Here is a 27,919-nt window from a genome sequence, read left to right as displayed (position 1 = left end):
CAATATTTTATTTTATGAAAATATTAAAAATGAAGAAAAAAAAAGTTTCCCCCTTTTCGAATGTAATTAATGTACAACCAATATTGTGAAGGTGATGATTTAAAAAACAGACACAAAATTAAACAGGATTCACAAACTTTTAATGTTCATAAAAACAAACTTTGGTTTTCTTTAAATATATGAAATATAACAGTATACATCTGAACAGCAGGAAGCAAACAGCAGCAGTATAAAACACAACAGTGGTTCTAAGACTGAAGTCTCAGTAGTTTAAAAGAGAAAATTCCACCGACAGGTAGACGTCTTCACAAAAAGAAGTCGTGCTCTTAAAACAGTGTTGAAGAAAACAAGCACAATCTAGAGGCACTGAACCTTCAACAGTATGTTCAGCTTACAGTAGAGACATGGCTTGTTACTCATAGTGGGTTAAAGAGAGACTTCTGCTGAACTAGCCTAATGAAGCATCATCACTGAAGCCACAGAACCTCTTGTGAGGACGTATTTTAAAAGGAGTCTCTGAAGTGCAGCCATGTTAAAATCTTCATGCAAACATTGACTCTTTATGTTTGGTAACTCAGACTTCAATGCTAGTTGAGGAGTGTAGTCTGACTGCTGCTGTAGCGGTGTAAACTAACATCTCCGTTAAGAAGTCCTGTCACCAGTGTGCCTCCTCCTCCCCATCTAGCCAGCTGCCAGCCTTCACTCTCTGTGGCCCACATCATGGTGGAGGCCCCCCGTCGCTCCAGCTGCCACACACACGCACAGCCGCTCTGGCTGAGACCCACCACGCTGGAGCTGCTGACGTCGGCTTCACACAACCTGCAGAAGAAGACATGAGGGTTAGTTTCGTGATTACAGAGGCGTACAAATCTGCGCCTCGTCCTCTTCTCACCTGCCGGACCACGCTTTGGGGGGATACAGCTGAGTCGCAAGGACGGATCTTCCAGTTAGAGGGTTAACAGCAACCAAAGAGAACAGGGCGCTCTTCTTCCTCTTCTCTTCATCCTCTGGACACGTTTGATCTTTTTCTTTGGCCTCTCTTTCTTCCTCCTCCAGGGAGCTGAGTAAGTGATGCTGCAGTAGCACAAATAACACTCCCTGTGCAACAACAAACAGAATCTGATAAGTTGGGATGAGCAGTGATTTCACATTTATTTATAGATTCTGGAAAAAAGCAGAATCAGCAGGAATGTGAGTGGACTTATTGAAAGTTGTCTTATTTCTGTTTGTAGTATAAGGGGTATCATTTGTGTTTCAGTGAGCTTTGTCTTTATGTGGGAAAACAGTCCAGTTGAGATCAAAAGAAGCAGAAAGCTTTGCTTATTTGCAACCCCAGACGCCACTAGCAGTTATATAATGTAGATTTAATTCATGACTATATACAGATATTTGTATGCAAATCTGCAGATCGCAATCTGCTCTTTAATGTTGTTTCTCCATTTGTATTTCAAAAGTTACAAGTCAGACTGTAACCGAAGCCAATCCACCAAAAAGGAAGTCTTGGTTAAAAGTCATTGCTTCTAGTGGTCTAAGCGCCCCACACACAGAGGCTTTAGTCCTTGTCGCAGAGGTTGCTGGTTCGACTCCCGGCATGTTCTGCCTGTCTTCCCCCTCTCTCTACTCCACACATTTCCTGTCTCTCTTCAACTGTCCTATCACAAAGGCACAAAAGCCTAAAAATATAACTAAAAAAAAAAAAAAAAGTAATTGCTTCGAAAGGTACGGAGCCCCTAAAGTGACATGGGCAGAAAAGCATTATTTGATATGTTCCCGTGCGCACCAGAAACTAACCCATGCTCACGTGAAAAATTTCTTGAGATCACAAGATATTATTGCGTGCTCCTGTGAATGTTTCCCATGTGCACATGGTACCAAGTGCGCACTGGAGATCAACCAGTGCATCACTGTCTTCCAGTTGCAATCTAAAAATGACAATACAGCACTTAGTTGAGTTTTATTTCAACCTTGGGCTTCATTATAAGGATATTATGGCTTTGCTTGCACATCGTCACCGCGTTATTGTCTCAGAACGCCACCTAAAACGTACATTCTGCCTCGCTGAAGTGTGTTTTGCCCAATGGGATATGCAGTTCATTTCACGTGCGCACGCAATACCTTTTCATGCACACGGGAAATTATTACGTGCTCACGGGAAAGTTTCTCATGAGCACGCAATAATATTTTGTTGTCTCAAGAAATGTTCTTGTGAGCACGAGGACTTATCTAATTCTTTCTTTCTGCCCATGTCACTTTAGGGGCCCCTTATAAAGGCTATATCATTGCAAGACAAAAGTATTTCTTCAAGTCTTTATTATTGTTATGCAACGCAACTATTGGAGCTATTTCCATCGTTTAATATACTTGATTATTTTACTTTAATTAATTCATTTATGGGGGCCTAGCAGTCTAAGCGCGTGCCCCATGTACAGAGGCTATAGTCCTCATTGCAGCAGTTGCAGGTTCGACTCCCGACTGTGACCACTTGCTGCATGTCCTCCCCCTTTCTGCTCCCCACATGTCATGTCGGTCTCCAGCTTTCCGATCTAACAAAGGCAAAAATGCCCCAAAAGACATATCTAATAATAATAATAATAATAATAATAATAATAAAAATAATAATAATATGTTGGGTTTAAGGCATCAAAGATGTAAACTTTAAATATTTTAGGACTCAAACAGATGAAGTAGCTTGTTGATGAATTGAAGATGTTTTACAGATGAATCAGAGTGAAAGTAATCAGAAGCAGCAGATCTAAAGAGACTTACACAGTACGAGTATCCTCTGAGACAGGCAGTGTGTGATAAACCATCAGTCAGGGTGATTCTCTTCAGCAGCTGTCCTGTCTTTAAATTCCTGTGACACAAGAACAAATACATGAAACTGCAGGAGAGCATGTAAAACTGAAAAAGCTGACGTGATGTAATCTGGTTAAAGTCATTTTGTTAAATCTCAAAGTTTCTGGAGCCTGCTCACCAGACGAAAAGACGCCCACTCTCATCCGTGCCGATCAGAGCATCAGTGAGCCCGTCCACTGCAGCGAGCGCCCCGACACAAACACCAGGAGACACCAGAGGCTGAGAGGAGGGCGTGCTGAGAGACAGAGGAGACACTGAGACGTCTGTGCAACAATGAGACAATAACTGAGCAAGAGTTCATACAACTCTGTGTTACCTGCTGCTCTCTGAGAGCCTGAACACCTGCAGGGTGGAGCCAGGGGCTGAGTGAGAGGAGGTGACAACTCTGGACCCGGATACACCGACGACAGCCTGGAACAGCCCGTCACAGAGCAACACCTGAGAGAGGCTGGAGCAAGACAGCATCCTGAGAGCAATGAAGACATGAGCACATGAGTTAACAAAAGATTTCTTACTCCTGCACTTCTCTTAGATCTAGTTCAGACAGTAAAACAATATGTCTGAATATGTGTTTAACATAAGTGTGTTGTACTCACCTCACTTCTCTTATTTCCAGCTGACCGAGAGTCACACACAGGAGGCCAGCAGCATCCGGGACAGGAAACACATTAATCACAGGCTGTAGACAAACACAGAAGCATTAGTTAAAGCTCCTGTGATGATTTTTTGTTGATTTTAGAGTCCACTGTGGAGCCCCTGATTTGTCCTCTACATGTGTAAGTAGGATTTTCTTACAAAAAACTGATCCTGCTTTCTTTTTTCTTTTTACAATGACGTGCATCAGTTACTGTAGAAAAGGAAACAAATCTGTTTCTCCAGCATGTTGTCAATCATCTGGTTGCAGCAGTTACAGCAATTAAAATGACAATATAGAAAGTATCCAAAACTATTAGTTCTCATTAAATGATGAGCTGATTTACCCCCAACACTGCAATCAAGATTAGTTTTGTTCTATTTCAGTGTTTGTTTGTTTTCTTTTTAAGTTACATTTGGGGCTTGTATGCATTGCCATGTTATCTGCACAGGGAGATCTCACATCATACTGGTAGCTCCAGACAGACCACCAGAGTGCCCTTTTCCTGATCTCTGGGGACTTCAACCATGTATTTTCTACATAGCTTATTTTGTTTTCTGTACATACTTTTATTATCATTATTTTCATTGTATTTGTATAAATATCTTTTTAATTACTTTCTTATTTTAATATTATTTGATATTCTTACTTATTGTGCATAGGAGCAACTTTAATGACTGAATTTCCCCCTGGGATAAATAAAGTATTTCTGATTCTGATTCTGATATTTGGAGGGGATAGGAGAGAAGACAGAGCAAGAAACAGGGAGAGAAAGTGGGATGTGACATGTGGTGAAAGTGAGGTGGTTGTGATTCAACCACTAGGCCAAACTGCTGCTCCCTATTTTACTGTGTGAGAAGAGAACTGACCCGGAGACATGAAAACCAGTGCCAGAAAATTGCCTGGTTCTGCATGTATTTCTGTTAGAGGTACAAGTCAGCACTTCTTGAAAATTCATTTTGATTTCAAATTACAGATTCATTGCTTAGTCCAGTGGTTCCCAAAGTGGGGGTCATGAGACACTGAGTAGGGGGTTCGGTAGATGCCTTACGAAAAACAAGTGTCTGCTTTCGTTTGTCACCACATCACCCCAGAGGTGATCATGAGAGATGGAAGACAGAGTCGCTTTACAGCAGCACAGGAAACACAGCGACATGTGCACTTAGCAGGGCAACATTTAGCAAACCAGCTGAATTATTTATCTTAAGCTTTAAGCCAGAGAGAAGGTCATTGAAACAGTCATCACCTGTGTGTGTGCTTATTAAATATTGTATATCCACCAGTGCTAAAAATGAAGATTACTTTATGTTGCCTCTAGCCTTTCTTAAATGACTTTAAATAATTAAATTATATTGCCATGTGTTGTGTTTGGCTTTAGGATTGGCCTATTGGTGCATGCACGCTGCCATGTTTAACCATCTTTAGGGACAGTGGGGTGTTGCCAGGGGTAATTTAGGGGTCCCGACTTAAGAAGATTGGGAGCCCCTGGCTGAGTCTTTCAAATGTGTCCAAACACTCACCTCATTGAAGGCCCAGGTGTGTGTCAGGCTCCAATCAGAAGCTGCGGTTAGACTCCAGAGACAAACGGCCCACTTGCCAGCTGCTGCTACACACAAACCACCTGACGGTTCGGTCAGACAACACGCATCCACCAAGCAGCCTCCTGCTGGGGCCTGAAACACAAACATACACCCATGAATCCAATCAGGAACACAAACGTTTCCTCTGTGATTCACTCTGTGACTACACTTTAAAAGCTTCACCTTTAGAGTGTGTAAGCATCTTAAGGTGTGTTCCCCAGCTGTCTCCTCGATCCTCACTCCAACCTGATCCTGGACGCTGGAGACAGGAGGACAGGCAGCAGGTGGAACCCTCTGTGGCAGCTCGGATGGAGCCCCGGAGGAGCTTTGGGGCTGACTAGGAGGGAAAAAAATGTGGGCCATACAGGGGGAGAGAGGTGGAGGGGAAAGTTTCTGGGTGGAAGGGCTGTGAGGAGGAGGCAGGCAGAGAACTGGGGCGGAGGGGGAGGATGTCATAGGCGGAGCAGAAGGAACAGGGCAGGGAGTGGGACCTAAGAACGGCAGAGTGAGGCTGGAATCGAGTAAAGATGGGGGCAGGCCTGGAGTCGTGAAACGACCCGGAGCTGATGCGAGAAGAGGACTCAGCAGGAGCTGGGTGTCGACTCTAAGGTCTCTAGGAGGACTTGTGGTGCGTTTAGGGGACTCTTTTGAGTGTTGGACAGGAGAGTTCACATTAAGATTCTGCGCAGGAGACTGATTAGACTTAGTTAAGTTTCTAGAGGGTTCTTCAAGAGTATTCTGTCGTGGGGAATCGAAGGAAAGTGTCCTGATGACATCTTTGTCTTCTGTTTTGGTTTGGTGATCTGGAAACTTCTGACCCTCCAAATTCTGAGCAAAACCAGGACGGTGTGTTGGTTCTTGCAGTGAAATGAGCTGAGGCTGTGGAATTTGAAGTTCCACTGATTGCATAAGAACATTAGCGTTGACGTTTCCTGCAGGACTGTCTGCTAAGTGAAGGCTGGGCTGTGGTTTTAAAGGCGAGTCAACAGGTCTATGAGTGTTTATAATCACAGTTTCTTTCTCTTTATGTTGATCAGAACTATCTTGAACCACTGAAGCAGTCTCTGTTGGTCTGGTGTGAGTCTGACCGTCAGTTTTCTGCTCTTTGAGGTTATCTTGGACAGCCGGCTGCTGAATCAACAAGTCCTCGAGGTCTCCGGTCCGTGCAGCAGCTTGTTTCACTCCAGCTGGATGTGATGAATCTGTAATCTCAGGCGTGAGGCTCAGCGGTGTTGGATGAAGCATCACTGGGCTGTGGGGAGCGTCAGGGTGCTGGATGCTGCTGCACGTGTTGGAGGACGGTGATGTGAAGTGTTCTACACCTGACTCGGCAGAGACTCTACGGAGCTTGTGTAGTTTGAGGGAGGCGAACTGATCGTCGGGGAGATGGAAGTCTTGCGGGTAATCTAAGTTGAGGAGGTGGTTCATCAGCGGGCCGGAGGACAGAGAGGGGAGAGGGAGCAGAGATGTTTGGGCGGGTGGAGGGGAAGGCAGGAGGAGGGACTGCCAGCTTGCTGTGCCTGCAGAAAACAAAATAAAGAGGGGAGGAAACAGGGTCAGAGCTTTTCTTCATTTATTCAGTTATCTTTTCATCATTGAACTTCTTCTAATGTTTGTATTTTGAGTTCATAATGATGTGAGTGGCAGTGAGAGTTTGTTGTAGGCCTGAATTTGGACAGAGGAGTCAACCCTTTCTTTGTGGTCCAACTTCAAATCTATCACTGTATGATGCTGAATGGCACTTTAATGCACTCAGCTGCACAACTTTGTATATCTGATGCTCTTGTGATGTATTGTGTTTTCATTGTCATGCTATCATGATGTACTGTTTCTATCTTATTACATCATATTATATTATATACTCAGGCTCAGAGACAGCTTCTCACTAAACAACACTAAACACCCACAAACAGCTAACATACACAAACCACTCATGTGCAATATTCAACCAAATACCTCTCCTACCTACCTGACTGTAAATATTGGATGTTTGTTTTTATATTCTATTCTATATTGTATTTTGTATGTATTTTTCAACCTGCTTTTATTTATTACATGCACCTACAGGAGCAGGGCTAGACAAATAAAGGCTATTCTATTCTATTCTATTTTATTCAGGCCTCCATCCAACAGATAAACGTTAACATGCTGTGAGAGAAAACATCCCTATTTAACAAAAGAACAATTTTCTAACAACATAAAACTTTTTTTTCTTTAAAAGGAAGGTAAGACACTCTCAATAACATTCTTCTTGTTGCGTATAAACCTAACATTTTGCCGGATCTATGTACTCACCAATTACCCTATCAAGTTTTTTCACAACTAATAGTTTAGTCCTCAAAATCTCACAAAACAAACAAAAAAAGATAATGATGATCACAGTTTCCAAATGGCCAAATTAATGTCCTTGAATTGCTTATTTTGTCCATTTAAGGGTTAAAAAAAGAGATAAGAAAAGAAAGGGATCCAACTAAGCAAAGCTGAAATTTGCATGGGTTCAACATTTTTGCATGAAAAGTGATTGGAACATCTCACAGACAGCAATTTTAAACTGACCCACAACTGCAGCTCCATCTACCTCCTGCATTTCTAAGCTCTATCATGGCTAACCCACATCTCACCTCTTTCCTCCTGTGTGGGTCTCGTGGTGCTGCCACTCATCAGAAAGACGGGATGGACCTTTTCATGACCTCCTGAGGGAGAATCAGACTGAGCTCCATTTCCTCCAGAGCCAGGTGGAAGTTTGGCTGAGCTGAGGATGGTGACAGGCTCAGGGAGGTCTGGCTCTGGAGCAGCCTGTGTGTGAGTGAGGCAGAGCTTTGGCTCTCCATCTCCATGAAGAGATGCAGGTGCAGAGGCTGGGGAGATTGTGAGATGAATATCATCAGGAATTTGTTTTTCATTGGTTTCTAAGCTGAGAGAGCACCGTGGAGTCTGAGCTCTCCCTCTTCCTCTTCCTCTCCCTCTTCTCCCCCTCCTCCCTCTTGCTGGACGAGCAGCAGCGGCTTTAGGAGTAAAAAGAGCCTCAGCTGAGACTGCTTGATCTGGAACCTCACAGGAGCTCTGACTGTGCAGCTCAGCAGGTGTGCCAGCAGAGGAGGATTCCATAGAAGGACCCAGAGGTGAAGACAGAGCTTCTGTCTGAGGGTGTTTATGTGACTCTTCATGGTTGTGCGTGTCCTTGTTCTGTCCTCTGCCCCGGCCCCGGCTCCTGCGAGGTCGCCTCATGCTCAGCTGGGTGTGTATGACGGCCTCCATGTTGGGCTGGCTCTGTGAAGAGGACATACGTCTTGTGGTCCGGACGTAGTACTCTGCTGGGAAAAGGAGTCCCTCCACGAGAGTGCAGGAGTCAAGGAGACTTACAGCCTTTACATCCGGCTCCTTCACAGCCAGATCACCTTTTTCTTCTTTTATTTCCAGGGTGTTTTGAAGCCTTCTTTCCCTTTCTTTTGTCTCTTGTGCAGTTTGTTCAGTCTTTTTATTGCTGCTGTCTTCACACAGCTTTCCATCCCTCTTTTTCCCACTTACCTCACTTTGTTCTTCTCTTTCTCTCCCCCTATTTTTCCCATTTTGTCGACCACCTTTCCCCCCTTTGTCAGGGTGTAAAGCAGGAGTCTGACATTTGTTTAGCACAGAGATGGATTTCTTTCCCTCTTTAGTCTCCTTTTCCCTCTGCTCTTGTACCCTTTGTGTCTCCTTGTCCTCCACTTTTTCAGTTTGTCCACCAGAGTTCCAGTGTGTGAGCAGCAGAGAGGGCGACTCAGATTCTGCAGTAGAAAACAGCTCTTCACTTTCATTCACAACCTCTGCTTCTTCTTCTGTTTTGACCGCCACTTCACCTCCAGGAGTCGCCATCTTTTCACTCTGCTCCCGTCCCTCCTCGCTGTTGTCTGCGCTCCTTCCAGCCTCAGCAGCACTCCTTCTCTCCAGGCGTAGGCGGCTGCGTCGAGACCTGAGACTCAGAGCAGGACTGGGTCTGTGACCTCTCGCTGTGTCATGCTTGTGATCAGGTGTTTGTGGAAAAGCAGCATCAGAGTCAGACGGGAGAAGGAACCTAATCACTTGACTTCTCCTGGTCTCAGAATCTGCTGGAAGAGGAAAAACACCTACAATTTATGAGGATTTTTTTGCAGCTTCATTACTTGTTATGTGATCTTGTTTGGTTGGTTTGTTGTAGGATTGCACCGATTCAATCCTGGTATCGGATATAGGCTAGATCGGACTCAAAAAGCTACTGTAGATCGGATATTGGTGACAAGGGGCCGATATATAGTGCCGATCCATATGGCAGATCTATTTATCTCAGTTCTATGCTTTTCTGTGTTTACAACAGCCATGTGCGTCTCCTACGTCATCAGCGGCCAGTCTGTGCATTTTTGCCTGGTGGAGCATGATGGAGGATAACTACAGAGGCTCTGCAGTTTAGGTGCATGCTTCTTTTGCTAACAACTCCGCCGGAAACTTGCAACATGTGCAGCGGTAATGTTTCGACAGATGGCAGTCACGCTGAAAAATATAATGGCAGCCCAAAGGAAGAAGTTTACGTCAGCTGTAGCCGACTGCAAAGAAGGAAGAAACCTTCTATTAATGGATTCTTGAAATTAAGGGATTCCAGCCTCTGGTTTAGCACTTGGAACCCAGGTACAGTTCACCATCAAGTCAGAAAAGCCTGAAGTTGCCAAAACATGATTCTATCCTCAAATTAAGGAATAGAGATTGTTAAATCAATACCGGGATCGGATCGGCTAGTATCGGTATCGGCAGATACCAAAGCCCAGGTATCGATATCGCTATCGGGACTTAAAAAGTAGGATCGGTGCATCCCTAGTTTGTTGGTTTGTGTGCAGCACATTGAGCTGACAGTGTGCCAAATGTGGTAAAAAAGTCCTTTGCTGAGACACAGAATCACATGTGTTGCATACATTTCCAAAGAGTGCTCCTTAATCCATAATAACAATAGTCAAAATCCCATAATTCAGTAGATCGTGCTGTGCATGTAAATGTATTGAAAGCATTAAGATCAAAATTCAAACCAATTGACACCCTGTGACTTAAAGTCAAAAACAAATCTGAGCTACCTAATAGTCGATGCTGCAGATGTACAGATTCATAACCTGTATTTTGCAGCTCATTCATTCATTCAGACTCACCTCCACAGTTTTCCTGGCACTGAGGTAAACCTGGCACTGTCCCATCTGTGGTGTTTAGCGCCACTGAAGCTGGATTCACACAGGGACTTGATGTCACCTCTGAGTCTCTCTGCTCCTGGTTGTTCTCCTCTTCAATCCTGCTCCTCACATGTCTCCGCACTGCTTCTGACCGCTCTGCACGCTGTGGGCAGATCAACATGTGTGTCACATAAAGAAAATAATAACACAGGACTGATAGTGAAGAGTGATTCTTACCTGTAGTCTCTGTGCAGTCTTGAGGTACTCCCTTTGTAATAGTGCCAACTTCCTGCGAAGCTGCATGAGTGAAACTTCATCAGTAATGGTCGATAGAAACTGTTTTAGAAGTTAAGCATGAAGACATGTATGCAGTACCTTCTCCTTGTCATCACAGTGCAGTGTGGTCTTCAGCTGGTCCTCACAGGGCAGAACATCTCCCACAGTTATCTCCATCCTGCTCACTGGGCCTTCACATTCAGCACACACATAACTACATACATTTATCTTGGCATAATAATAATAAATCTATTCATATAGCACCTTTTAAAAACAGGTTTACAAAGTGCTTTACAGAGTGCAAGACATAGCGAGAGAGAAAAAACACACAAAAGCACATGACAATGGTTTAAGAGAACTAAAAAAGACAATACTAAAAGCCATGCAGAAATTAAAAAGTCAGTGATGAGTTAAGAAGTAAAAGCACATTTTAAAAAGTGTGAAGTGTGTTTTTAAAAGAGGACAAGGATGTGGCTTGCCTGATCTCCTCCGGCAGGTCATTCCAGAGTGACGGGGCCCTGACTGCAAAGGCCCAGTCACCTCTGTTTTTTAACTTTACTCAAGGAAGTTCCAAGTGGGACCTGCTGGAGGATCTCAGGCAGCAGTTGGGGACATACATCCTTAGACACTCTCTTAGGTACTCAGGGGCCAGTCCATTTAAGGCTTTAAAGCGAGTGTTACAATCTTAAAATCAATTCTAAAACCCACAGATGAAGAGAGGCTAAAATGGGTGTGATATGTTCCCTTTTATTGGTGTGTGTGAGAAGTCTGGCAGCGGTGTTTTGGACTAATTGGAGTTTTTAGAGGTTGTGTTTGCTTAAGCAGGTGTAAAGTGAGTTAGAATAATCTAATGGGGAAGTGATGAATGCATGGATGACAATTTCTAGGTTATGATGTGAAAGGAAGGGCCTGATCTGAGAGATTTTGCACAGCTGATAGAAACAAAACTGAACTGTGGCTTTGATATGTTGGTTGAAGTTAAGGTCTTTATCAAAGGTGATGCCAAGATTCTTGCAGTAGGGGGTGACAGGAGAACCAAGCTGAAGTGAGGAGAGAATCTGTGAGGAGTGTGGACCTATGAGCATGATTTTGGATTTGTCTGTGTTAAATAGGTTAAATACATTTTCATATGCTCAAAAATCACAGCCCACTATTTGCCTCAGGAGCTTTACTATTTACCTCATGGACCCTCGATTTGGATGAGGAAATACTTACACCCAGAAACATATTTGATAAGGAAAACAGAGAAAACCTCAAGAAACAAAACCCAAGATGGACAGAAATGCAGTGTATCATGTGTACTAGATAACAACCACGGAAACACAGAGGTGTCATAACACTAATACACAAACGTATACCTTACATGTATCGTAAGATTCTTTACGGCTTATATCACATCGGATTAGCATTGTATAAAGATTATAAAACGTTAGATTAGTAGAGCTAAAAGCTGATTTCTAAGCTCATTCTTCGACTGTTTTATGCCCTTAGCTGAAAAAACACACCGAAGAAGAATCACCAAGCTGATAATAGTCTTCTAAATACAGACACGTTAGTTTAGTTGACCTGACAGCTTGCCCATTAAAGTAGAAAGTATGTTAAAGAGACTTACATTAGCTCTGAAGCTGAGAGGGAACACGGGAAGTTTATTTTCATGATCGATAAATCGACTATCGATTGAGTTTCAATTTCCCGCGACTCCTATGAGCAGACCAGAGTAGTCGAGCACAGATAAGTCGATCAGACATCCGGAGGAACCGTCCTTACTTATGAACTGAAACCAACACACCTGCGCACTGTTCTGATTCTTTTTTCTTCTTCTCTCATTTAGACTACAAATTAACCTATTTGTTCTTTATTTATTTTAATTGAATTTAATTTAATCAAAAATTATTAAAAGTGCTCTTTAGGATCACAGATTTTACTTCCTAAAACTCAAAAATGACTCAGCCAAACCTGACCAATCATTCACTCAGGTAGCTGCAGATAGTTTTATTAAAATGTGGCTGAGTTTTAATTGAGGAAGATGGCTGTGGCACTTAAACAAAATGGGCTTCTCCTGAGCTTCTCTGTGGAAAGGTAAGGTACAAAATCATTTTTTCAAGCATTCACAATAAGCATGTGTATAGTATAGAATAGAATATAATGTACTTTATTAATCACCAAAGGGAAATTCAGGTGTCTGGCAGATAAAATTATAAAATCACATTAAGTAATTCAGGTGTCTGTCAGCTCATCTCCCATTGGCTGCAGCTGTTTCTCTGGTCCACAAAGAAGTTGTGAAGTGGATGATCTGTGTAATTTAGAATGGCCTCATGCTTCTTCTGTTTGCATCTCTCCACCACAGTCCCCAGTGAGTCGAACCTGGTTCCAATCACATTGCCATCTCTTTCCACTAGTTTGTCCAGTCGCCTCGCATCCTTGTGTTTTATACTGCTTCCCCAGCAGACTGCAGCATAGAATAACACACTTGCCAACACAGACTGATAAAACATCTACAGCATCTTACTGCAGGTGTCTAAGGATCTAAAAAGAGGCGGCTCTGCCCCTTCCTGTCCACAATTGCTAAAAAATAATGATAAATAATAATAATAACCAGAAACACAAGCACAACACCTGAAATGATAATTGACCAGTTTTATTGCCAAAACAGTTGCTTCATCACAGTGACAGAATTTCAACAATATGTACATTCATGTAAATACATTGGATATAAATCAGCAAGGTGTAGGACTGTCTTTACAACAATTTAAAACGGCCTAACATGGGTAGTTGTGTTGTGATAATGCTGACCAAAAATATTGAATGTGGGCTACAAAATGACTCATAAGTGCAGACTCTACATATTTGGCACTCTTGGTAAGCTAAGCTTATAAATCTGTAGTTTTAAACTCAACTGGGCTTTTGATATTAGGCAGCTTCTACATCTCTATACAACGAAAGGAGAGGACAGTAAATGGGAAAAACTCGGTACAGTACAGACTGCATACAGCAGGAAATATGGCAGGTCACATTGGTTAAACTTTGAAACTGTCCCTGTCTGGTTGACTGTTTTTCCTCTGGCAACATAAGCCGAGGTAGTGAGTCTCTATTGTGGTCTAGCAGTTTCTAGTTCGGTGAAACTGTCCGGCTCCTCAGACATCCGCAGGTGAGATACTTCATTGCTGTCATGCTAACGTGCATTAGAGTCCCCATGTTGAAGAGCATGTGGTAGAAAGCATGGACAGACAGGCCTCCAGTTTCATCGGCGTATTTCAACGCTACGATTGGCGTGTACAAGGGGTTGGTCAGATTACGGAAACGAGGGCTGCTTGCTTCAATCACTTTCTTTGTGCACTGTAAAAGATGGACACATAAACAAAAGTTTGCCATCAGACTCACAGGACGGATTAATAAATTAACAGTGAGACAAGTTTCACAGTCTGCTTTTGTGAGCTTACTTTGGCGATGTCGTCCGGCGTTTGTCCCAGAGTCTCGAAGATGTCAACAGAAGAGGGAAGATAGACGTTCTTGAAGTAATGAACTGTGTCAGGATCAGTGCCAGGATACTCCTTCTGCTTCACATCCTGAATCATCTTTGCCTCAAATTCTGTGTGCACAGGACCCGGTTCTATCATTGATAGTCTGAGGAGAGAGACGCCCAACCAAATACAAACATAAGGAGACCGTTACGTAAGGGATAATGTATAGTGAGCAGGTGGTTATGCAAGTTTGAATCCTGACATGGTGAGCAAGACCTCAATGCAGAGCAGAGAGGTGTTGTCTCACCCTGAATGGCACAAAAGCATGAAACAACTTATTTTAGGCCCTAGATAACACTGCTAGGATTAGTTAGAGAGAAGTATGAATGATGTGATTGATTTGTTTATAATAGTGAAAGTAGACTAAGTTGCACTCACGTGACATTAAACTTCAGGAGTTGCACAGCCAGACTCTCACAGAAGCCCTCCATCGCAAACTTGGAAGCTGCGTACACGTCATTAAACACTACACCTGCAGACACAGAGAACACATGTTCAAATTTCACTTTCAGAAAACCTGTTTTTGTTAGTCACTGTTGCACAGACAAGTACGTTCTTGTGACGACACAGCACTGCATCTACCCCTCAAGTCTTTCTCCTTTATCCCCGCTCCTCCATTCGTCCATCATCAACCCATACACACGTCAAACTGATCTTAACATACCTGTCAGCTCTAAAACTGTACCATGTAACGCCCCACCCTGCCTCCCCTTTCTTCACTGTCACACATCTGAGTGCTAACCTTGCAGTCCCATCACACTGCTGACCACGATGATGTGTCCTCCTTTCCTCTTCTTCATGTCAGGCATCACCTCCTTTATCATACGGATCACCCCGAAGAAATTAGTCTCAAACACTTTCTTCATCTCGTCGATGGGGATGCTCTCCAGCGGCCCCACCAGGCCGATACCTGCGTTGTTGACTGTTCACAAGAAGAAAAAGGAAAAACATTAGTGATAAGCAACGCAGTGATGTAGGGTAACACCATATGCATGACTTCTACTCACTGAGGACATCCACATGTCGGTCTTTGATGCCGTTGATACACTGTTTGACGGAGTCATCAGTGCAGACGTCCAGCACAGCCAAAGACAGAGTTTTTCCGTACGCATCTCCAGCAGCTTCCACCAGCTTGTCTTTACGCTTCAGGTCACGCATTGTTGCTATAACTGTGGAGAGGTAGAGGAGAAGAAACCAGAAAACAGAGGGGTAGATGAAACTGTTAAAAACATATTAGACATTTACAGTAGTTGAGCTGTTTTATCTCTTTTTTGTTCATTCTGAGTCCAAGGCTTTTTAAGAGGTTTGTAGTTAATGGTACAGTCATAAAAAGCTTTAAAAATTGTCCACAGTGATGCAAGCACCAACCCTTGCTCTTTTTTTAAGCTGTTTTTAAAATTAAACAGATTTATGGACCGTTTTCATTCCACTTGTGTTGGTAGTTGTTCCAGTTGTTCAGCTAATCCACCACTTCAGTCTAAGCTGAAATATCTAAATGACTAACAGTACATTGTCTTTAAAGTTGACTATCATGGTCCCAAGAGGATCATGACTCTGAGGACTGACTTTTCCACTACTGCCAAAGTGAAGTTTGTTTTCAGTAAAATATCTGAACAGCTTTTTGATAATGCAATGACATTTAGAAAAGGAAGTCATGTTCCCTACAGGATATAAAGCAATAACTTTTGATTGGACGTCATCATCAAATCACAAAATGTGACATATGTCAAAATATAAACACATGGCCTTACAATTAGCCTAAACTTTATTTTCTTTTTCTGTATGAAACATGTATGCAGTCTCATCACCCTTTGGTTTCTAAAGAAGCATAATGAAGTCCAAAGATGGGGTTGCCATACTGGAACCATAGACTGTATAAAATATGGACGTAGTATCCGTGATGTCACCCATCTGTTTCTGAAGCGCTGTTTTGAGGCCAATCGGCGGCGGCAGCCATATTGCTGCTGTGGAGCGAGTGTGACGTAATGAGGTGGGCTTTGAGCCTCCTAGCCAACAGCTACAGTGTTCCTGCCTGTCAATCAAGTCAGCTGTGCCTCTCATTGGATGACTCGTAATCTCAATATCTTCAAAATTGCCACGTTAGAAAAAAAAATTCAACCCCCGTAGTGTGTGCTGATCGAGAAATGAGCTATCGAGACTACACTCGTCTTTTGTACCAGGCTGTAAATGTAAATTTATTTCTGCTGTAAAGGTCGTCTTTTTTGAATTGGTGTGTATGTGGTTTCCAGTACTTCCGGAGCCAGCCTCAAACGGATCCTCAATGAACTGCAGTTTTTAACACTTCCGCATTGGACTCATATTTTTAGACTGGAGGTTGCCGCTTGACTGGAACTAGTGACTCCAACAAACTTTTAGCTAACCCACGAAGAGGTGGGTTTCAGGCCATAGCCTAGCTGCCTGGCAACTAGCTACAATGCACCTACCTGTCAATCAACTCCCGAGTCACGCCCCCCTGACACGCCTCTTTTATGTATAACGCCCTAATATTTCCACAATGGTTGAGTTAAATAAAAATTCACCCCTCATACACTTATCAAGAAAAAAGAATGAGCTATGGATACCTAAACTTTGTTTTCCAAACATGTTGATTTCTATTGTGAAAATGTAGAAATGGCATTCTGGGTGTTAAAGTGGTCTCCTCACCTTTGGAGACACCCCCATGTGGCCATTTGTGGTACTTCCGTTTTCTGCGCTTCTATATTGGCTCAATTTTTCTATCCCAAAGGTTACTGGTTGTCACAAACACACTATTCAAGCAAAATATTAGCCTGTTAGCATTGTCATTGTTTGCAGGTTAGCATACTGATACTTTGGTGTAATGGAAAACACAGCTGTGAGCCTCTAGACTTATTGTAGACGTTGATTTGTTTAATTCTGTGTGGCAAATGGGAAATGCTGAGGATGACTGAACTAATAGAGATCAAAGGGATGTAAATGTTTCAACCCAAACAAGATCTTCGTTATGCCACTCCTATTTGTGTGGGCATCAGTCTTTCCATCACTGTGCTGTGTGCCAATAGCCATTTGTGTAATAATAATGCTACTTTATTTCCACTGACATTTTCCAAGAGTGAGTTTGTGAATGGATTTAACACTCCCTACATGCATCCCCTTCACTACAGGCCTTCAGGCTGCTGCTGTTGTAAATAGGCCTCTGATTAGGCAGCCTGCCCAGGTAAAGGAGATTACAAAAAAACGGTGTTACTACTCATGAGTCACGCTGAGTTCACTGGATCAGGCTGCTTATAGAACACACAAACACAAATATTATGATTTGTTGACTGTACCCAAAAGGAAAGAATTTCAACAGAACAAAATGTTCCTTTGTGTTGTTGTTCAGCCTCATCATGTTCTCTGTGTGTTTACATGTATTTGTAGAACATTTCCATACTGAGTGATCCTGTCTTTGTGTACATTTCCTGTCATAGGTGGGAGCGGAAAAAAGGAGCAAAGGTCACGAAGAAGAGGAAGGGAGAGCGAGGAAAAATGTGGGATAATAGGTGAGAATGGATGGTAAAGTACACAAACACAAACACACAAAGGAAACTGTTCACATACACTGCCAGTCAAAAGTTTGAAAACACCTCATTCAAGGGTTTGAATTTATTTAAGTTCATATGAAAACTGTAGATTAATACTGAAGGCATCAAAACTATGAAAGAACATATATGGAATTATCCAATTAACATAAAAAAGTGTTAAATAAACCAGAATATGTTTTATATTTTAGATTCTGTAAAGTAGCCCCCTTTTTCCTTCATGACAGCTGTGCACACTCTTGGTATTCTCTGAGTCTGCTTCATGAAGTGGTCTCCTGGAATGGTTTCTAATTAACATGAGCCTTGTCAAGAGTTCATTTGTAGAATGACTTGCCTTCTTAATGTGTTTGAGAACATCAGTTGTGTTGTTCAGAGGTAGGGTTAGTACACAATGGATAGTCCTATTTGACTATACTGTTGTAATCCATATTATGGCAAAACCAGATTATTTCATAGTTTTGATGTCTTCAGTATTAATCTACAATGTCAGATAATTAAAATAAATAAAAACCATTGAATGCAAAGGTGTGTCCAAACTTTTGACTGGTAGTGTACATCCCCTTCCTCTCTGACCTGTTTTTCAACCTGCATTCACTTTCTGTAAAACTGTCTGAAATTACACAACAATGTAAAGCTCGTACTAAAGATAGTGGTTAAAACAAAGATAATCTTAAGTAGCTTTAATGTGGACCCTCTGTGCTCCAAAGCAGACATGGTAAAGCAGCTAGCTTACATATTAGCATTAGCGTGTTTGCTGTATTGCTCCTGTCACCTGCCTCCTCCTGGAATAGCTCACTGCCAGCGTGCTGTCCACAGCAGACCTCAGTGAGCTGTGTTATATTTAGCCTGAAAGAGGCTGTAGTAGGGCTTTAATAATTGTCTGGGGTTACCCAGACCTTAAGAGTGACAGAAGGTTAAGTCAGGATCAGAGACATGATATTTGAAGCCTACTGAGTGAGCTGGGAGCTTTCCCATCATTAAAGATTGTAAGCCTCTTTCACTAACAGTTTTTAAACACTTGATTTTTTCTCCTAATAATACAGGACACGTTTATTTATTTCTGGTCAATTTCAAATTATTAAAGCATGGTAATATGAGCGCAGATTAGTCTAAATAGTCTGCACTAGCCTACTTAACCTTTGAGGGTTAATTTAACCCTCCTGTTAAGTTTGTTTCTCAGGAACAGCAATAATGTCTCAGGGTCAACTTGACTCAGGGCAGATTTAATTATAAAAGTGTCAGAACCCAAAAAAATCCCAATTAACATTATTTCAATCTCATAACTAACCTTTTAAATCAATATTTAGTGCAATGGTGTTCTTTAAATCTCACAGATCATGGTTCAAAGAGGATAACTCACTTTTTTAAAATGAAAATTCATGTTAAACCTTTTTTTTAATGTCCTAAATATAAATACAGTAGTTTTACACTACTTAGATTTTTGTTTTTACATTTTTTTTCATTTTATTAACAATTTCTTTTTAGATTTTTGAACTTTAAAATGGGTCAATTTGACCTACAACATAACAGGAGGGTTAAATGAACTGAAATACCACAGACATCCATACAGTGCAGAAATGAAATGGAAACCAAATGGAAAACTTTGAGGAAAATATAAATGAATAAAAAAGCTTTAAAATACCAAAGTTTTTCTGGTGAGGTAAATTAGAGAGTTTCAAAAAACAAAAAAATATGTAGCCCTTGTTAGATTGCATACATGGCTTGACTAAGCACATTGTAAGTTGTTATTAAAATGCTATTTTTGATTATTTTTGTGAAGAAATTGTATTTATTATGCCAACATTTGCATATATAGTCATTTTATTAGTTCACAATTCAAAAACACATTGAATGAGCAGTATCTCTTTAATGGTAAGCTGTCATCTCACAGTGTTTCCTGTAGAGTGACCTGTACCTATGGCAGGGGGGTTATGGCTTCTATGTTGTAAACCTATTATTGGGTTAATTAATTGTGATACTTTAATTTGTTCACCTTTATATATTTTTTACATCGGTGTATCCCGCCTCACCTTTCCGAATGTGTCTGATCTTTTGAGAGAATTAATCCCCAGCATGTTTCAGACGTCCAAATACAGTAGGTTTGTAATGTGTCACCCGATATTACGTTATCACAATAGTTGATCGACATGTGGACAAGGCTTGTCACTGACGTTGTGTCTCCTAGCTATCCAAAACTAAGAGAGCAGAATAGTTTTGGTAGCAACCAGCTGCACATGACTTTCAAACTGCAGTATGAGAAATTTTATATATAACATAAGACATCACACCTCAATCAGTTCACAGGTGGGACATACTTGAGGACCTCTCACACTCTCTCTCTCTGATCACCTGCAGAGCATGTGTCGGGTGTTGCAGCTGATCAGATGCAAGAGACAGCGAGAGTGACAGGAGATTGTCCAGATCATTGATAGCATACGTCAATCTTACACAAACAATTTTTAAATTGAAATATGTCATGGTTCGGCATTATACTGGATCTCCAAAAACATACTTGTATTCCCACCCAGGTGTTGTCTGCATGTGGGAAACATTGCATAAAGCATGTGATGTTTTGTATTTAGCAATGAGCTGACACATGAAAAAAAACACTGGTGTGCTCTTCACAGTGGATCACCAGGAAATAAAGGAAGTGTTTTAGAAAGGAAAATAAGTTCAAATAAATGGGGATAGTGAAAAAAATGTCACTATCCTGAAAGAAGCCATTTTCTATGAAAGAATGCTGTTTTCTTAAAGTTGAGATTAATCGATCTGCTTGGAAAAAGGGATTTGGGCTTTGTTGTATCACAGAGTGGAATCTTACTGAGGATTTATCAAAGCCTCAGTTTGGGTTGGACACGGTTGGACATCTGCTGCTACACGGACTTCATTTCTTTGCTAAGATTTAAAAGCTGTATTTTGTTGTTGACTTCTGCCAATGCCTCCAGGAACACATTTTAAAGTGACTGTTTGGGTGAAATATTTGTGCTGTTTTCCAGACTCTGGTATTTCTAGCATCAGAGACACAACCTGATTACTCCCTCACAGTCATTTAAGATCTTTCTTTTATTTGACTGTGATGTGGCTTTCACATGGGTCCTTGAAGCCAGCTTTGACCTCTCTGTGTGGAGAGGAAATACTGAAGGCTCTGGAGTTTCCTCCTCAGGGTACAGCAGACGACACACAGCCTTTGTCCCCACTTTATCAATTTGTCCCGGCTCATTTTTTACACTTGTGTTACTGATTCTCAGTCATTGTGTCCAAATTGGATCCTCATTTAGGCCCATGTGTTTCAGATTGATCTGCTTTATATGCAAACCTCTGCAAACAGCATCTCAGTCAGACACAGATGGAAATCTGTCTTTGGTTGTGCTCACACTGAAACACAGACAGTGGCTTTAATCTGCACTATCATGTAATACTCTTATGTACACTTGAGTCATGATGTAAGCATCCTCTGTGAACACTGTGGAGCAAGGAGGAAAGTTCTGGTGACAAGGCATATATTGAAGGTTAGGACTTCAATTAACAACAACTTTAATTAAAGCAAAATGCATCATTTTTTTTTTTGTTTACACGTTTACTCTCTAAGATCTTTTTAAAAATGGTAAAAATGTTGTGAACCCAAAGCAACTAATTGCTCTATTTCCGACTAACAGCCCTCCTATCAAAAACTCTAAGATTGTTTCCTGACAATTGATTAAAAAAACAGCACTTGTTTTAATTCATTAAGATTTGCTTTCCATTTTAACACTGTTTCTTCAAATTACTTTTAAATTATCATTCTATCCAACATTTCACTCTCTTCCCTTAGATGAATTGGCCGATTTATTCATGCAGCTCTACAGGAGTTCAACAAAAATGGATAATTTCATTTTGTACAGGAAGTTGCATCATATTGTAAAACATTCAACCAAAAAATAAATAAAAAGCTTATCATTTAAAAGCAGGGCTGAGCAGATATTTGACATCTCTGCTTGTGAATTATAAATCAATCATTACAGTTGTTGGAAAGATTTTTGGACCCCTAATTGACTCATCATTGCAGCTCTGTAAAGGTTTAACAAATCCTGTCAATTTTAAAATAAAATCAAGTTATTAGAATACCCAAAGGTAGTTTTTTAATTATCTAATCAAACTATTATATTAGTTTTGTATGAAACTTGTCATTATGCTTTGGCAGCACAAATGTAGCCCATTTACATACAATGCTAAGGAAATTAATTACACAATTTAATAGTCTCTATCTGTCTTCTCTCTTTTCTACCTCTCTCTGTCCGTCTCTCTGCCTGTCTCTCTGTCTGTCTGTCTGTCTCTCTCTCTCTCTCTCTCTCTCTCTCTCTCTCTCTCTGTCTCTCTCTCTCTCTCAATTCAAATTCAAATTCAAATAGCTTTATTGGCATGAAAGTTAAAACAATATTGCCAATAAAGCATAAACAAAATCGCATCAAACAATATATACAATCACAAATAAATCAACAAGAATTAATATCAAAGCTTATTAAAGATAAATAGTATATTCAATATATTTAAATTATAAACAGAATGAAAACAATTGGATGATTACAGTGTAAATAATAGAGAATAGGGTTAGAATCTCTCTGTGGTGTGTGTGGTGTGGTCTCTGTCTCTGTCTGTCTGTCTGTCTGTCTGTCTCTCTCTCTCTCACACACACACACACACACACACACACACACACCCCTGTGAACTCACCATGGTAGCGCTTCTGCTCATCCTTGGCCAGCATCACGGCCATCCTCAGACCGATCCCAGAGGAGCAGCCGGTGATCAGCACCACTTTCTGTCCAGGACTCGCCATGGCTCCTCTCCGGTCTCTTATCAAACTGACTGAAAACCAGCAGAGAAGCAGCCCTAAAGGATGAGAGGTGACTTAGAGAGAGAGACCCGCTGTAAGAGGATAACACACATAGAGAGAGAGAGAGAGAGAGAGAGAGGGAGAGAGAGAGAGTCACATGGACTGAGATCTACTAGAGATTATCTTACCCGGTGCTGGGTTTAATAGCTCTGTCAACCCTTTAGCAGCTCCCTCCGTGTGGGAAAACAAACATACTTCCAGTCGTAGACATGATAAACCCACTGCTCTTCACTTGTGTTGTCTTCCTTGACAACTGTTTACTCAAAAGTGTGAAGGACAAACTGATAAGGAACATTTCAAGTTGCTTGCTGGTTGTGACAGTCAATCTGTGCAGGGTGAAGAGATCTGGCGCCACCCAGTGGTCAAAATGAATATTCCACAGATCATCGGCTTCAACTCGAACGTCTGCATCAGTTACTCAAAAGAAAACATCTGGCCACATCTTACATGTTGATTCTTGATTCTTGATAATGTTTTATATTTATCTTTGGCAGATGCTATAATCTACATGAAAGCTTTTCAGCGACATGTCACAAAAGTTTATATTATGAGCTACGAAAAAAGAGACTAAACATATGTTACACACATGCCCTCAAGTACTAAATATCTGTTTGGTTTCAATTCAACAAGCTTTTTTTCTGTATGTTTGGCTTGAGCTGCAAAAACACATATGTAGGTAAATGTCTTTTGCTTCTTTGTTTTTTAACTTTTTTTTATTTCAGTGTATCTCTCTACCACTTTTCTCTCTCTCCCTCTCACTCACTCACTCACCCACACACACACACACACACACACACACACACACACACACACACACACACACATAATTAAGCACAAAAGTGTAGCTGCCAGTCATAAGTCAAAGACAGAGTTGTAGGAGGAGGGAGGGCGTTGTAAAAATATGCCTGGAATCCATTTTCTTCTTCCTTTGAATGTATGTGTGCCTGAATGCAATTTACCTCTGTTACCAAAACAGTACTGTTGCCAAAACATTGTCTTATAACAGTTATTGTAAACCACATGAATCGTATCTGAAAACATATTTTGTCACTGTCAGAGCATGCCAGGTGTTTGAAAATGTTTTACTGTTTCTTTCATGTATATTCACAAAAACTAGGAGTAGGACAAAATAATGATACAGCAGTGTATCGTCGTCCAGCCTGTGTGATACAATTATCTATATGCTAGGACTACATATTAATATTGTGATTGAATAAATATAATGCTCTATAGACCGATTATCGGCCGATATTCTGCATTTTGACGCATATCGGCATCAGCCTTTTTTAAAAATCTGACAGCCAATAAGAGATCGATTTAAAACTTGTTTAAGTTTTCATTTAACTTTATAAGACATGCTGCTGAGCCTGGGAGCTCCCTGCACTTTTTGTTAGAATTTTAAAACAAAGATGTCTATTGTCTAAGATTAAAAAAATAACTTTAACGTTTTGCAAATCTGAAAATCTGTTTAATAAACATATGCTTAAAGCTGGGGTTGGCAGTCTCGGAAAACCAGCACGAATTTGAATGTAGCATTTCCTCAGGACTCCGTCTAACCTCTCCCCCCCTCCCCTCGGAGCTCCTCTGAAATGACGCGCCCCCCCCCCCCCCCCCCCTCACATGCACGAGTGCACGGCGGGGAAATGTACGCGCAGGAGGCGGGCAGAACGGGATTTGAATGGTTTAAAATTTTGGCACCCAAAAAACGGTGATTGGCTGGTGTTTTCCCAGGTTTACTCCGGCTGAAGACAGCAGTTTTTTTTGGTTCTTTTTTAAGAACACATTATGTATTGATTGCCATCAGGACATAAAGATCATTTTAACCAGTATAACAAAAAGTGTATCTAAATCTGATTACCAACCCCAGCTTTAAAGGCATTTAAAGGAAGTTAAGTGTTGGAGTTTGATTCAAAATTTTGACGCCATTTTCCCTTTTACTGCAAATGAATATCGGCTCCAAATATCGGTTATCGGCCTCCTTGACTAATAATAATCGGTATCGGTATCGGCCCTGAAAAAAACATATCGGTCTATCACTACTCTAAACAGCACTAAAACTAGACCCCCCCCCCGAAATGATTATTTTACACTTATTTTAAAGATGCTCTTTTGTTCTGTAGATTCACCTTACAAACTAAAAACATATGTGCTGTTTCATCAGTGAAACCAAATCAAATAGCATGAAAAAATACATCATGCCTGCGCTTTATCTTTCATACAGGGTCATTTTGTATTCCTAAGTTGATCTGATGTTGCCCTTGATCGATTATCACAGTTTGCTTAACTGTGATATTATCATTAACGTGGACCAACCATCACGTAATTTGTCGTTTCATATCGTATTGTACTGCATCAATCTTATCACATTGTCTCATATCATATATATTGTATCGTATCATCTGCATAGAATTGTATGTATCGTATCCTTTGTCATTTTATACAGTCTATGATCATGACACTCAATTGTGATTGTAGGTTTAAGACATTTTGTTTAGTAACTCTGCAGGCCAACAGCATCCCAGACATGAATAATACATAACATTAATAGCTACGTTTTCTGTTAACATTTTAAAGATTTGCACATTTACAATCCTGTTTGCCTTCGAGTGTTTACATTTGTTAGTGTGTTTTTGCATTTGAACAGCCTTTACATGATAAAATATGCTCCTGTGCTAGATACTGCAGGTATATTTGAATTTGATTTGACTATGTAGCTTTTTTGATCTAGAGTTACCTGTATGTACTGCCATTTTAAGTCTTAAACAATACAGACTGAGCCGAAACAGAACAGGGGAAACCTTCAGGCTCATATAGGTAATCCTGTAAATGTATGCATGTGTGTGCATGTACTGAGCTCTGATTCTGTCAGACTCTTTGTCAGCCCCATAAACCGCCTCTAAAACCCCTAAAAGGTTGCAGATACCACCCAGTAAGATGTTTGTATTGTCAGATTTTTCTACATAAGAGAAAGAGAATAACAGAGAAATGAAGCGGAACGCAAGGAGCAGCTTTTAGATTTGTTGTGTTGTCAGGAATATGGTGTGTGTGTGTGTGTGTGTGTGTGTGTGTGTGTATGTGTGTGTGTGTGTGTATGTGTGTGTGTGTGTGTGTGTGTGTGTGTGTGTGTGTGTTCAAAAATAGTGTGTGGTGGGCAAAGACAGACAGGCACTGGAATTTGGAATCTGCAGCAGCATATTTTTATTAGTTGGGCAGCTCCGTTGTCCTGTTCTAGCATGCTTTGTGTGTGTGTGTGTGTGTGTGTGTGTGTGTGTGTGTGTGTGTGTCTGTGTGTGTGTGTGTGTGTGTGTATGTGTGTGTGCGCGTGTGTGTAGAAAGAGAGAAGGAACAGAAAATCAAATGTGGCACAAGCTCTACTGCACATGTTGGATGTTTTGCATTAGGTAGAAACTTTAATGGCAGCGTTTCATTCGGTCATTGAAACTTTTTAAACATGTGCTCGTGCAGATTTTGAACTTTTTCTGTTGCAGTGACAAACAGAGAGCGAGTTTCCTTTTTTCCTCCTTTTTCTCAGAACGCGCATTGACTAATTTCCTATCGCAAACCGGTGTGCGTAAAAAGGCAAGCGAAACTTGCTGCTTTTGTTTAATTTCATTTTATTTATTTGATCTGTGAGCCAAGCTTGTTATTTTGTGATTAAATATTTAATTGGATTTAATCCAAACTTACACCCATGTGCCAATGCATGCTGATATGTGCCCGTTTGCGCGCGTAAAAGACAGATAGAGACGCCGCATAGCACCTTAAATCACTCATCCAGGACTTCTTCTAATAGTGACACGGGTGGTAATTACCTTGCTGTACAGCCCAACGTGCCCCAACCAACAGTCTCCCTTGGAGGGAGGGGTCACCCCGGAGGAGAGAGGGAGGAAGGGGCGGTGGGGGGAGGAGGGAAGAGAAAGTGAGGAAAGTTCTCAGCAGATGAAGAAGGAAAGACCTTCTTAGATTAAGGGACTTCTTTTCACCAGCTGGTCCTTCTTCTCAATCCGTCCATTAAGAAGAAAACCCCGCAGACAGGAGTAAATGGGCTGCCAATCACCATCATCAATTGAATCAGCATTTGAGCGCTCTTAATTGCCTGCTGGTGAAGTGCGCGCAGAGACGCACGGGCACGAGTAAGTGAGTTCAAGACCAGGAAAGCTCTCCCGTTCAGAGCAGAAGATCCTCTGACTGCAGGTGTCCCGTGGAGCACAGAGGAGCCACGAGGGGATTATTGGCCGCCGTATCGATAGCTTCTCATGCAGTGATGGATCGATGGGGCATGGTGCGCGAGACGTGGCTGCTGTGGCTGCTAGTGACGTTGTTTTACACCTCAAATGCAGGTAAGCTGAAATATCCAGGACTGTTTCTTTCTTTTTTTTTGCAAATAATTGTCTCACACTGTTGAAGTGACAATCTTATTTTTTGACAACCTAAAAATGTTCCTCTTTTCCTCTTCTCTCTCCTAATCAACTTTTGTCGCATCAGTCATTACCTGCCCTGGAGGCACTCATGGGTAATGAAGTGTTTTGCCCCATTCACAACATAGGCTAATTGTGGCCTTTTGCAGGAAACTCACACACACACACACTGTCATTAATGTATTCGACCAATTTCAGGGTTGTCTTAGTGAACTTGATTTGTCAGGAAAAAAATCTCTAAAAACTTTCTCTCCTCAAAAACAACTCATCTATCACCTTCTTCTTCTTCACCTTTAAAAAGCAGTCTTTGGTCTCTCATTTGACAGACGATTTTGTCATGCCAGGTCATGCCGGCCTGCAGCTTGTTGAACTGAAGCACCTCATTTCTGGGCTCATGGAGCCTACTGCACATTTGCTAGACAGTCATAAGACATGGGCCTATATGTCTAGACTTGTTCTGCCATACCTGCTGCTGCATCAGTCTGTGCTCTCGTGCTGCAGCGTACCGGATACTCAACCTGTACAGCTGGGTAATGGGGAGCAGACTGAGGCAAATTAAAGTGGGCTGTGGAGTGCTGTGCTGTACTGTACTATACTGCAACGCTTGGTTTCATAGAGTAGCCCCTGGAGCTGCACAGGGACCATGTGAGGAGGGTGGTTTGGAGAGGAGGGTGATTGATGTGTGTGTCAGGATGAGTGTGAGTGTGCATCATGAGTACATAGTTTGATATATTGTAGAAACCTACAAAAAAGTATTTAACTAAATGCTGTTCTTCTGGGGAACCATATAGGAATGCATCTTTGACATGCCAAAAAAGCAAAGTTATTCTTTTAAAGTTTCATGTAGTAGGTTTTGACTTTTTTATACTGGACTGGTAGTTTTTAAAGTTGAAATTAATCTGTCCAGCTACAGATTTCAGTCTTGGCCTTATAAGGTACTTGAAGAGATAACCTGCTCTGATGCTTCATTCATCTCCCATGGCCATCATTAGAAAATTGAATCATTGTTTGTCACAAATGTAGTTGTTTATTT

At 41.4% G+C, this 27,919-nt stretch overlaps 3 protein-coding genes across 13 annotated transcripts in view; 1 reads left to right on the top strand and 2 right to left on the bottom strand.

The window, feature by feature from the left end:
• Window positions 1-118: 118 nt before the first annotated feature.
• On the bottom strand, window positions 119-12,257 carry palb2 (partner and localizer of BRCA2). Of its 3 annotated transcripts, none has more exons than XM_034687028.1 (13): window positions 12,127-12,257; window positions 10,614-10,705; window positions 10,476-10,535; window positions 10,221-10,401; window positions 7,692-9,176; window positions 5,254-6,590; window positions 5,011-5,163; window positions 3,453-3,535; window positions 3,173-3,322; window positions 2,975-3,091; window positions 2,767-2,854; window positions 893-1,098; window positions 119-819 (listed from the first exon to the last, which is right to left on the bottom strand). In XM_034687028.1, the coding sequence occupies exons 2-13, from the start codon at window positions 10,689-10,691 to the stop codon at window positions 588-590; spliced, it is 4,170 nt and encodes a 1,389-aa protein (XP_034542919.1). In that variant the 5' UTR covers window positions 10,692-10,705; window positions 12,127-12,257; the 3' UTR covers window positions 119-587. The 3 variants fall into 3 exon arrangements, with proteins under 3 accessions (XP_034542919.1, XP_034542920.1, XP_034542921.1); XM_034687029.1 differs by having other exon boundaries at window positions 7,692-9,158; XM_034687030.1 differs by having other exon boundaries at window positions 7,692-9,155.
• Window positions 12,227-27,919, top strand: part of LOC117815364 (collagen alpha-1(XI) chain-like) — a 70,708-nt gene continuing 55,015 nt past the window's right edge. The window contains exons 1-2 of one of the 4 annotated variants that reach the window (XM_034687025.1): window positions 12,227-12,593; window positions 17,485-17,556. Coding sequence is in view for 2 of the 4 variants with exons in the window: in XM_034687023.1 (XP_034542914.1) it covers window positions 26,733-26,808 (76 nt within the window). In the remaining 2 variants the exon portion in view is untranslated. Of the gene's footprint in view, window positions 12,599-17,484; window positions 17,557-22,387; window positions 22,479-26,388; window positions 26,809-27,919 lie in introns of those variants that run through there. The other 3 variants (XM_034687026.1, XM_034687024.1, XM_034687023.1) reach the window with 3 other exon arrangements.
• Window positions 13,137-26,437, bottom strand: LOC117815366 (retinol dehydrogenase 8-like). Of its 6 annotated transcripts, none has more exons than XM_034687033.1 (7): window positions 26,281-26,437; window positions 22,306-22,500; window positions 15,043-15,204; window positions 14,778-14,957; window positions 14,414-14,507; window positions 13,955-14,138; window positions 13,137-13,850 (listed from the first exon to the last, which is right to left on the bottom strand). In XM_034687033.1, the coding sequence occupies exons 2-7, from the start codon at window positions 22,409-22,411 to the stop codon at window positions 13,623-13,625; spliced, it is 954 nt and encodes a 317-aa protein (XP_034542924.1). In that variant the 5' UTR covers window positions 22,412-22,500; window positions 26,281-26,437; the 3' UTR covers window positions 13,137-13,622. The 6 variants fall into 6 exon arrangements, with proteins under 6 accessions (XP_034542924.1, XP_034542925.1, XP_034542922.1 ...); XM_034687034.1 differs by having other exon boundaries at window positions 22,306-22,464; XM_034687031.1 differs by lacking the exon at window positions 26,281-26,437 and adding an exon at window positions 22,597-22,855 and having other exon boundaries at window positions 22,306-22,464.

This window comes from Notolabrus celidotus, chromosome 7 (assembly GCF_009762535.1).
Source record: "Notolabrus celidotus isolate fNotCel1 chromosome 7, fNotCel1.pri, whole genome shotgun sequence".
In the NCBI taxonomy this organism is placed as follows: domain Eukaryota; kingdom Metazoa; phylum Chordata; class Actinopteri; order Labriformes; family Labridae; genus Notolabrus; species Notolabrus celidotus.
This window is presented reverse-complemented; position numbering and strand designations above follow the sequence as displayed.